Below are 12,633 nucleotides of genomic sequence, written 5' to 3'. Positions count from 1 at the left end.
TTCAGGTCCAGTACCATCGTTGGGCCGCGGGTGTGATAGATTCAGCAGACTGCTGGCATTACACATTTGCCTAAAATACTACTGTAGCTCTGCTGGAGTCACTTTTATTGATAAATTTGACACCTTCTGGAAACAGAAGATACTCGACAGGAACGACGGAGTCCATCAAAATCATCTTGGCTCCTGGACTGTGTTCACCCATTTCAAGGCTGCGTTGAAACAATGACTGGTAAATGATCCAGGACCAGCACAGTAAATCCCTACCATTGTGACAACGAGACATCATAATGCTGCATCAAATGTACATGATCTTAGGGGCATTGGCAAACACAATGTAATTTATGTACCCCTAATTGCGCCAAATACATCTGTTTATCCTACAGCTATTGTAAGCAGTAATCATGAGCCTATAAACCAGAGTTACACTGTTAGCACTGAGGCGGTGCGCAATAGTAGAAAGACCACTTCATGCAGCTCACCCTGCACTATAAACTCCAATGTAAATAAAATGAGTAAGTCTACCTCTGATAAGCTTACCAGTAGAGCATTAAAAACAATCAAGCAACCCATAAATGTGCTAATAGCTCATATTAACCTAAGAAACAAGGTCAATGAAGTCAATAACTTGCTTGTAACAGATGACATTCATATTCTGACTATCTCTGAAACTCACTTAGATAATACCTTTGATGATACAGTGGTAGAAATTCACAGTTATAGCATCTACCGAAAATACAGAAATGCCAACGGAGGTGGTGTTGCTGTTTATGTTCCGAACCACATTCCTGTAAAACTTAGAGACGATCAAATGTTAAATAATGTTGAAGTAATATGGCTATAGGTTAATCTGCCTCACCTAAAGCCCATTCTTGTGTGAAGCTGCTATAGACCACCAAGTGCTATCAATCAGTATCTGGATAGTATGTGTGAAATGCTTGATATTGTATGTGATAAACAGAGAAGTATATTTTCTGGGTGATTTAAATATTGCCTGGCTATCATCAAGCTGCACACTCAGGAAAAAACGTCAAACTGTAACCAGTGTCTGCAACCTGGATCAGGTTGTCAGTCAACCTACCAGGGTAGTAGGTAGGAACAGGAATTAAATCATCAACATGTATTGATGACATATTTACTAACGCAGCAGATATTTGCTTTAAAGCAGTATCCGAATCCATAGGATGTAGTGATCACAATATAATAGCCATATCTAGGAAAACCAAAGTTCCAAAGGCTGGGCCTAATATTGTGTATAAGAAGTCATACAAGAGGTTTTGTAGTAATTCATATGTTGATGTTGTAAAGAATATTTGCTGGTCTGTGGTGTGTAATGAGGAGCAACCAGACGCTGCACTTAACGCATTTATGAAACAACTTATTCCAGTTACTAATAAGCACACACGCATTAAGAAAATGACTGTAAAAACTTAAATCCCTTGGATTGATGAGGAATTGAAAAATGTTATGGTTGAGAGGGATGAGGCAAAAGGTATGGCAATTAAGTCTGGTAGCCCAACTGATTGGAAAACGTACTGCAAATTAAGAAATCATGTGACTAAACTAAATAAAAATAAACTACACTATGAAACAAATAAATGATATAAAGAATGATAGTAAAAAGCTTTGGGGCACCTTAAATGACATTTTTGGGGGAAAAAAGCCAACTCGGCTCCTTCATTCATTGAATCAGATGGCTCATTCATCACAAAGCCCACTGATATTGCAAACTACTTTAATGACTTTTTCCTTGGAAAGATAAGCAAACTTAGGGATGACATGCCAGCAACAATCGCTGAAACTACACATCCAAGTATATCGGACCAAATTCTGAAAGACAAGAATTGTACTTTTGAATTCCATAAAGTCATTGTGGAAGAGGTGGAAAAATTATTGTTGTCTATCAACAATGACAAGCCACCAGGGTCTGACAATCTAGATAGAAAATTACTGAGGATAATAGCAGACGATATTGCCACATCTTCAATTTAAGCCTACTAGAGAGCGTGTGCCCTCAGGCCTGGAGGGAAGCTAAAGTCATTCCGCTACCCAAGAATAGTAAAGCCCCCTTTACTGGCTCAAATAGCCGACCAATCAGCCTGTTACCAATCCTTAGTAACCTTCTGGAAAAAATAGTGTTTGACCAGATACAATGCTATTGTATTGTTACAGTAAAATTGACAACAGAATTTTAGCATGCACTTACACAAATGACTGATGATTGGCTGAGAGATATTGATAATAAAATGATTGTGGGGGCTGTCTTGTTAGACTTCAGTGCAGCTTTTGCAATTATTGATCATAGTCTGCTGCTGGAAAAACATGTGTTATGGCTTTACACCCCCTGCTATAATGTGGAAAGAGTTACTTGTCTAACAGAACACAGAGGGTGTTCCTTAATGGAAGCCTATCAAATATAATCGAGGTAGAATCAGGAATTCCCCAGGGTAGCTGTTTAGGCCCCTTGCTTTTTTCAATGTTTACTAACGACATGCCACTGACTGAGTGAAGCCAGAGTGTCTCTGTATGCGGATGACTCAACACTATACACGTCAGCTACTACAGCGACTAAAATGACTGCAACACTCAACAAAGAGCTGCAGTTAGTTGTTTCAGAGTGGGTGGCAAGGAATAAGTTAGCCCTAAATATTTCTAAAACTAAAAGCATTGTATTTGGAACAAAACACTCACTAAACCCTAAATTTAAACTAAATAATGTGGAAATTGAGCAAGTTGAGATGACTTAACTGCTTGGAGTAACACTAGATTGTAAACTGTCATGGTCAAAACATATTGATGCAGTAGTAGCTAAGATGGGGAGAAGTCTGTTTATAATAAAGCGATGTTAACAACACTATCAACAAGACAGGTCCTCCAGGCCCTAGTTTTGTCGCACCTTCACTACTGTCCAGTCGTGTGGTCAGGTGCCATAAAAAAGGACTTAGGAAAATTGCAATTGGCTCAGAACAGGGCAGCACGGCTGGCCCTTGGATGTACACAGAGAGCTATATTAATAATATGCATATGCATGTCAATCTCTCCTGGCTGAAAGTGGAGGAGAGATTGACTTCATCACTACTTTTATTTATGAGAGGTATTGACATGTTGAATGCACCGAGATGGCTGTCTAAACTACTGGCACACAGCTCGGACACCCATGCATACCCCACAAGAGGTCTCTTCACAGTCCCCAAATCCAGAACAGACTATGGGAGGCACACAGTACTACATAGAGCCATGACTCAAGTAACTGACGCAAGCAGTAAAATTAGATTTAAAAAAACACCTTATGGAACAGCGGGGACTGTGAAGCAACACAAACATTGGCACATACACATGCATACACACACACGATACATACGCACTATACATACACATGGATTTAGTAATGTAGATATGTGGTAGTGGTGGTGTAGGGGCCGGAGGGCACACAGTGTGTTGTGAAATCTGTGAATGTATTGTAATGTTTTAAAATTGTACAAACTGCCTTAATTTTGCTGGACCCCAGGAAGAGTAGCTGCTGCTTTGGCAGCAGCTAATGGGGATCTATAATAAATACAAATACAAATATTTAAGTGCCTTTGAAAGGGTTATGGTAGTACAGGGTATGCTGGGTTTTTCACACTCAACAGTTTATCAAGAATGGTCCACCAGCCAAAGAACATCCAGCAAACTTGACACAACTGTGGAAAGCATTGGTGTAAACATGGTCAGCATCCCTGTGGAATGCTTGACACCTTGTAGAGTCCATGTCCCGACAAATTGAGACTGTTCTGAAGGCAAAAAGGAGGGGGGAGGTTGCAGCTCAATATTAGGAAGGTGTTCTTAATGTTTTGTACACTCAGAATATATATTTTTTAAATTCAAACCTTGATTACATTTGGATACAATCACATATGCCTCCATTTATGCATGGGAAAACGTGCTAATAGATTTCCTGGTGATTTTATAGTCTTATGTCCAACAATGAAAAGTATTACAAATAATACAAATTTGTTTTTTTTGCTCAGAAAACCTGGGGGGCCGCCTATTCAGGAACCCTGCCCTATTCCTTCCTGATATGCAACAACTTGAGTTAGGTTTAGGGCTAGTGGAAAGTTAGTTGAACCTCTATGAACCGTTTGTGAGGGACTATTCAAATAAAATATTACAGTTTGCTGTATTGGCAAAGCCAACATAACATATTCAACACAATTTTAGCAGGGCATACCTGAAGGGTGTTGGTGAAGAAATCATGGTAGAACATGGGCCAGTCCTGACGACCAATATCCACTATGACTTTGCAGAGTTTGTTGCGTATGAAGAAGGGCATAGCTTTGTGCTGGGCCAGCAACAGCTTGGGCAGGCAGCTACAGAGCTCCATCTTGTCCTGTGAGGCTACTCCCAGCCACATCTTATTGACCAGGTTCTGAAAAGGCAACAATGGGCAGATTTATTTGAACTAGCCAAAGTTGCTTTAAAACACCATTATAACTTATCATGATCATAACCATAATTAGGCCTATCATGTGATAGCTGAGACTCAGTTACAAAGTGTAGGGTGTCTTCTCTTGCATATTCATTCCAGTCATCAGCAACATACCACTAGGTCGGGTACATGTCTAATATCAATGTGTTAACAATAACAAGGGTTATAAAACGACTATGGGTTAAGGGAAATTCTAATTTGAACAGACATTTTAAGTTGGAAAAGGTGTACCTTGTGACCACCCTGGGGTAGGTTTAGCCATTAATTACTGTTCTGCATTGTAACACCATCATAAAATACTAAAATGTTGCAACATTATGAGCAGCCCAACACGTTTTCTGACGGTTTTGACATTGTTATTATGCAGCCGTTATATTCAGGTGTCATAAGACTAAAGAACACTGCAATATGTCACAATGCACTTATCGCATTATAATAATACATTTTACTTTAAGTGCTTTTCAAGACATCCAAAGTCACATACACAAGATAACTTGTCAAATATATATTATGACAATATAATTTATGACACACGCTATGAAGCTTAATAAAACTTATGAAGCATTATGGCGGACAGTTTATATCTTTGGGCTTTTAGTGACGTTCATAATTATAAATTCACACCGCGAGAAAAAGTGGCTTAAAGGGATACTTTTGGATTTTGTCAATGAGGCCCTTTATCTACTTCCCCAGAGTCAGAATTGGCTCGTGAAACTACCTCTAACTTTCTTCATAAAAATGGTATATATGAGTTCATCAGACTCTGGGGAAGTAGATAAAGGGCCTCATTGACAATAACCAAAAGTATCCCTTTAATAATATACTGTAGGCTACAGAAACCACTGCAAAAGCCTACATAACCTTACATTACAGATTGTCTCTCCTAGTACTCAAAGAGGTACCCATAACACAGTTTCAGAAAACACTGAAGAGGTCATAAGAATGTTTTAAGAGAAAATCCTGTGTTAAGTCGTGTTTAATATTGAAATCATGAACAAAAACAGCTTATTTTCAAGCTATATTGCCACAGGCCCCAGGGCTGACCACAAGATGCAGACTCATCCCAAGCTTCATCCAAATCCCCAAAACAGTTTCTCATTAAAAGGATATCGGCAAATTTAACGAAGCATTAGTAATGGAGATTTTTGTTACATCTATTTCAACTAAATTGGGATCCTTAACATTAATAAAATTCACAAAATTAAAATCACAGTGCAGTTATGACTAAACATATTATTTTCTGTGTTCCAGCCTAACTAATGTGGTGGCTAATTTCTGCATTACCAAATGAGGAGAATTATAAACTTCACACACCTGTCAGAGTTATACTTATAACTACATCTTTAATAATTAAGAGCTTTTGCAAAAGCACTTTGACTTTCAATGATGCGCTATCTCTAACGAACCATTGAAAAGTGATTACACAAAAGTACAAAGATCTTTTATAGCCAAGATACACCCCTCTCAACATACATGACGAACCACAGATACATAGAATGGGTCACAAGGGTAAGTTTTGTATGAAATATATCTATAAAACATATCAGACAGCAACTGCTGTGTCAACAGCTTTCATTGTACAGACCAGTGTCTGGTCCTCCTACCCCAAACTGGAACCGTCTCTCCCTGGTACGGTATAGAACAGAACCATTAGCTCATCCAATGGCATAAATCAATTGACAACTCTAGATACTCCCATCTCAAGTAAGTCCCCCTCTTGACTCCACTCCTGGACAAGCTCACTGAGGGGAGTGAGCCTCTAGGTCATACACTATCCCAAGATAAGTGCAACATCAGAGGGGACATACAATGGTCCAGACACTGCCATACACCTTCCCCCAATGCCAAAGGAGGGAGTGACTTGCGCACAGACATTGTGGAGACAAGTAATTGATTCCCCATTAATCACGCCATCCCTTCACATGGTTTAACAGATACATTCACATATGGCAAGTATATCACATAAGCATATTATGCAAATAAAACATCTTAATTATCTATGTTACCCAACTAATTCTGATTCATCCGCCACACTAGACGATAGGATATAAAATACCTGGGGAAAGTTGTGTAATTTAAAGTTAGACTGTGATATCACGTACATGCAGAAAGTAAACAGCATAATAATTTCCACAACAACTAAGAGTGGAGCGCAAGGCTCAACTTCACCTCTGTTTTTGTGCCCTGGCTACCACGTAGAGCCCTGCATGGGCTTGCATTTTAAGCCCTACCCACGCCCGTGACATTCAGGCCCTACTCAACCTACCCAGGCCCGATTGCTTCTGACAAATTTAAAGCCTGGCCCTGCTAAAACCAGAAATAACTTCCTCGGTAAGTAAATCCATTAGCTGCTCCTCTCACTCGCTCCCTGCGCGCAGGCAGCTCGCTCTGCATGCAAGGGGGGGGGGGGGTGGAAGGTCCACTGGAGTTCTTTGATCATCAATTTAACAGGTTAGCCAATGTTAGTTTACTATAAAATAAACTATAGTTTAAAGTATCTCCGAGCAAGAGATCTGTCTTTAACACCAGATCTCATGTTCTGAAAATGTCAATGTGTGACATCTGCATTAAGTACTGAGAATTTCTAGAGTTTATTTATCAACAGAAAGCAGCCCCATTAAAAGAACCATCGCTATGTAACGGTGTCCTCTTACTACTACTGGACTATTCATAACGTTCACCAAATGAACTTACCTCAAATACTGTGAGACTGTACATCATCACATACTCGTTGCGAGTGTTGGAGAGGAAGTACAAGCAGCATCTGCTGAGCAAAGTTATTCAGCAGCTCTTCTGCAGAAAAAAGGAAGCACATGATTTATTTAAATTTTATGTTGAGTCATTTCAAGTCCACGCTTACATAAAAGGTAATTATGACAACTTATCACAAATATAATAACATTTCTATAGTGCTTTTCATAAGCGCTTAAATAGCAAAAAGCGCTTAAATAGCAAAAAACAAACAAAATCATGAATAGCCTAGCTAGTTAGGTCAACTATTAGAGGCCAAGTCTTTGAGTGCATGCATCCTCCAATGATGGAGAGGGATGGGTTCATGACTTGATCAGACGATCATGTAGAGGACTACTCTGGGAACCAGTCTGTCGTGTAGCTACTGGATCTCTCCTCCTTCAAAATGTGTAGCACCCACTTGGGTGATGCCTCAGCAGCTCTTGGCGACAGAAAGCTCACCAAACACAGTTCAGAGGAGTAGCAAGTCGTCCTCACTACGAGTCCTTTGCCGCAGCACTGCATTCTTTTACTTAAAAAATATGAGGATATATTACCTGTATCTGTAATTAAAATGGCATCCGCACTCTATAGTCAATAGCAAATCAATATAAAAAGTTTTGTTAACAGGCCACTATTTCGGGACCAAACGTTCCATGACAATAGCGTTGCATGAATGTAATTATCATGGAACTTTGAGCCAACATAGCAGCACCCATTACAATTTTAAGTCACATATCAAGTGTACCACAGTACATGGCTCTGGTCCATTCTACTATCATGCCAAATTTCATAAGGGTGGACAGACTTGCTCAGATGGTTGCACAACAATACTTTTGAATGGGCAGGTTTCTACACCCAGATCAAATTTGGCACGGCACTACCACACTCACCAATCTCTCTCTTGCGCTCGTTGGTTGTACAGCTGTGGAAGAACTCTGTCATGAGACTCTCCAGAGCGCGCAGTGAGCTCTCCTCTGATGCCTGCCGGATCAGAGGAGGAAGGGAGCGAGGGAGGGAGGAATGATAGATAGGCGGGGAAGAGGAATTGGAAAATATGAGCGATAGGTAGAGAGCTTTAAGAATAAAAAATTGTTAGTTATCAGAGTTAAGAATGTGACCTAAGCTCACTCCACAGCTAGAATTCACCTGGGTGAAAATGGCTCCCAGTTGTTATCATTTTGACAATGGAGCTAGCGAATTGGATCGTTTTCTTTAGCTCAATTGGTTTGTACGTTGTCAAGGGCGGTCTGAGTGTTTGCGATCAGTGGATCACTAGTTCAAGCCCACACAATTTTGGCTACGATTTAGTTTGAGATCGGAGAATAAATCCCGATGTCGTTGCCTATTCAGGGAGTAGAGCCGTCACTGACACTCATTGAATGTGAGTGGGTCAGAGACACAATCTAAGGGCTACCGATCCTGTCTTTGAGCTGTCCGGAAATTTTCAAAGATGTTTGATTTTATCGGCACGAAACCTGAAATGCCGTTGTAGTTTGAGATGTGCAACGAAACATTTTGAACAGTGATCAGCAATAGCCAATGAGAGCTCGCCATTGCGATGATAATGTTGTATGGCATCACCCAGAATGTGTACTCTAGAGCAGGGTCGATGACTAATACTAGTATGTGTATGCAGCCTTTAACCAAAGCATAAAATTGTTACAGCTTTGAAGTTCACAAGCAATGCTATTGAATTCAAAATGTATTGGCTACATACACTACCTGACCAAAAGTATGTGGACAACTGCTTGTCGAACATCTCATTCCAAAATCAGAGGCATTAACATGGAGTTGGTCCCCCCCTTTGCTGCTATAACAGCCTCCACTCTTCTGGGAAGATTTTTCATTAGATGTTAGAACATTGCTGCAGGGACTTGCTTCCATTCAGCCACACGAGCATTAGTGAGGTCGGGCACTGATATTGGGCAATTAGGCCTGAGTCGCAGTCAGCTTTCCAATTCATTCCAAAAATTGTTCAATATGGTTGAGGTCAGGGCTCTGTGCAGGCCAGTCAAGTTCTTTCACACTGATCTCGACAAACCATTTCTGTATAGACCTTGCTTTGTGCACGTGGGCATTGTCATGCTGAAATAGGAAATGGCCTTTCCCAAAATGTTGCCAAAAAGATGGAAGCACAGAATCGTCTAGAATGTCATTGTATGCTGTAGCATTAAGATTTCCCTTCACTGGAACTAAGGGCCCTAGCTCGAACCATGTAAAACAGCCCCAGACCATTATTCTTCCTCCACCAAACTTTACAGTTTACCCTATGCATTGGGACAGGTAGCATTCTTCTGGCATCCGCCAAACCCAGATTTGTCCCTCGGACTGTGTGATTCATCACTCCAGAGAACACGTTTCCACTGCTCCAGAGTCCAATGGCAGCAAGGTTTACACCACTCCAGCCACCGCTTGGCATTGAGCACAGTGATCTTAGGCTTGTGTGCTGCTGCTCGGCCACTGAAACCTATTTCATGAAGCTCCCGACATTGCTTCCAGAGGCAGTTTGAAACTCAGTGGTGAGTGTTGCAACCGAGGACAGACGGTTTTCACACGCTAGGCGTTTCAGAACTCGGCGGCCCCATTCTGTAAGCTTGCGTGGTCTACCACCTCGCGGCTGGGCCATTGTTGCTCCCAGACGTTTCCACTTCACAATAACTGCACTTACAGTTGACCGGGGCAGTTCTATTTAACTTGCCAATTTCTAGCAGGGCAGAAATTTGATGAACTGACTTGTTGGAAAGGTGGCATCCTATGATGGTGCCACGTTGAAAGTCACTGAACACTTCAGAAAGACCATTCTACTGCCAATTTTTCCAATGGAGATTGCATGGCTGTGTGCTCGATTTTATACACCTGTCAGCAACAGGTGTGGCTGAAATAGCAGAATCCACTAATTTGAAGGGGTGTCCACATACAGAGTTGAAATACACTATATATACATAAGTATGGCAGGCGTGGATGTCTGACTTTGAGCCACAGCTCATTCTAACTACGTTCAAATGTAATCACATCATTGTTTTAGCAAGACAGCATGCTATCGAGAATCCTCACGACCAAGTGAAAAATCTTGTGTTACCCCCGTCTGTGTCACATTGTTTAGTCTGCATACCACTACGTTGGAAATACCAAAAAAAGACAGGAATGACAATCGTTTAAATATAATTTTTTTATTTAACCTTTATTTAACATGACAGCCTACTCTGGCCAAACCCCCGACGCCGCTGGGCCAATCGTGCACCGCCCTATGGGACTCCCAATCACGGCCAGATGTGACACAGCCTAGATTCAAACCAGGTACTATAGTGACGCCTCTTGCAGTGAGATGCAGTGCCTTAGACCGCTGCGCCACTCTGGATGTTAGGCTTTTGAAAGTTGCTTATGGAAAATACTCACACTAACTTCCTCATAGCATTGGTAATTTCCACTCAACTGCTATTCATAATCATAGTATAATGGAATGCACTAAAACCAGCAGCAAAGGGGGTCTGTGATGACAATTAAAATGTCAATTCACTATTTAAGAGTTGTGTTAACAAATTATTTGCATTTGAGTCAGGAAGGACAGTATTGCAAAAAGGTGAACATCGATTTCTCTGCATATCTGAAGCATCTTGCAGAGCAAAGGCCCGAATTCTTCAAATGGGCCGCAAGATGCTAGGATTACTCAACGCAAATATTTGGTCTTGCAAGATGGGCGTCTTGTGTAGCAGACAGACGAATTCGACTCACATCCTGGAAACCAGGTAGCATACTCATGTGTAGAGCACAAACAAGAACCGTTACCTTGCTCGACAGGGTTTGATTGCTCTTTAAAATATATCTTCTTCCAGAATTTTATACAGGGAAAATATTATCGTTGGATACATAATTTATAAAGTTTAAGATATGATACGCCAAATTTGACTATACCGGTAACTAACACAATAAATTAATATAATTTCATACTAACGTTACGGGTTTCACATTTTTATGAAAATATTATATTCAGTAATTGATAGACAATTTCTGTTCTGTCATCGCTTTGCTGAAGTCTACAGCATATATTCTACATTGTCCTCTATGTATTGGATTTTTAATAGTATCAATTTCCAGACATGTTAGTTTAATTAGCTAGTTAACTGTAATAATGTGGCCAACTATAACCCATACTCACCATGTTTGGAGTTTATTTTGATGGCTCTCCTTGCTTCCAATAAATATTTGTAGCAAGCAGGCAACTTGAGGTGTTGGCACACCGGCAGAGGCTCATGTTGTGGCAATGGGCCCACTCGCGACTACAAGTCCCCGCGACTTTGCATCATAAAAATGCAGGTTAAGTAATTTATTAATCTTGATGTCGATACAATGTATGGCTTTTAAGAGACGACCCTTGCTATTGTTGATAGTGTTGCTACACGGGGTTTAGTGGAGGTGAACCAGACATGTAGCTAACTCTGCCAAGCTGTTGCAGTGCCAGTGGGAACCCCTTTAAAAAATAAAGCACGTATTAAAGATAGTCTGTTTGAGGGGTTTACGTCATAAATTGTACGGAAAATGTAATACAAACAGTATTTACAGCTGCGTGCTTGTTCCCGTTTTCTGTATTGTTCTCCTCAGCGGCTCTGCCCAGTCCCAGCGCTAGCTTTGGCTAAGCTAACTGGTTGCTTTGGAGCTGCTCTACTGAGCCTGAGGCCTTGCATTCGCAACTTCCTCCGGGTGAATCAGCCCATCCCCACCGGAAGTAACAATTTAATCTTGAGCCGGATGAGTCCCCCATCCACAATCAAAATATAGCATATTGCATTAAATATTTTCAAAAGTCTATCTATATTTGCAAACGCGCCACTAAGGGTTGCACATTTAGAATAGTAATTCTGTGTTATCAATTTACAGCACACACACCTCAAGATCAGCCGCTCATTGCAGTGCCACCTGTATCCAAAATTTGAGATCTGAGATGTTGAGAGACCAGTCTGAATCTCAGCCAACATCTGGCTCTGACTGCCATTGTCTGGAGTGGCCCTAATAAACCCACATTAATCTGGCCAGTTAGATGCTGTTTCTGCCAGCAGAGGGCTAAATAAACACACACCAATCTTAACTCAGAAGCAGGCACATGAGGAGCCTCTGGGGAATGATGGCCTCACCATGCTCATTTGTGCCTGATCAGGTGTGTTTCCCCCACATCACTAGCAAAGGGGGAAACATGATCTTAGTGCTAAAAGATGGTCTTCATGTTTTTGGGAAACTCGCTCCAGATCAATTTTTTTTGCATTATTCAATTCAAACACCTATGTATATCACATACAACACCAAAACATTTTCTGAAGGGAAAAACAAAAGGTTGACTTTTGGTGATGTGCTGAAAACTCAATCTTATTAGTCTTAAAACCGTTGAAGCTACAATCTAGCTCTTAACTGAGGGCTTGGATTGAACAGCAGCGATGCGTGGG

The 12,633-nt window shown here is 40.9% G+C and overlaps 1 protein-coding gene across 1 annotated transcript in view; it reads right to left on the bottom strand.

The window, feature by feature from the left end:
* The window catches only part of LOC115192104 (exportin-6-like), a 67,716-nt gene that overhangs the window by 51,864 nt on the left and 3,219 nt on the right, over positions 1 to 12,633 (bottom strand). Inside the window, 4 exon segments of the mRNA XM_029750238.1 lie at positions 4,208 to 4,405; positions 7,160 to 7,226; positions 7,228 to 7,258; positions 8,089 to 8,179. Coding sequence (XP_029606098.1) covers positions 4,208 to 4,405; positions 7,160 to 7,226; positions 7,228 to 7,258; positions 8,089 to 8,140 — 348 coding nt within the window. The 5' untranslated portion in view covers positions 8,141 to 8,179.

This window comes from Salmo trutta, chromosome 4, assembly GCF_901001165.1.
Source record: "Salmo trutta chromosome 4, fSalTru1.1, whole genome shotgun sequence".
NCBI classification, from domain to species: Eukaryota; Metazoa; Chordata; class Actinopteri; order Salmoniformes; family Salmonidae; genus Salmo; species Salmo trutta.
Note: the sequence above shows the minus strand (reverse complement) of the source record. Positions and strands in the feature narration are given on the sequence as shown.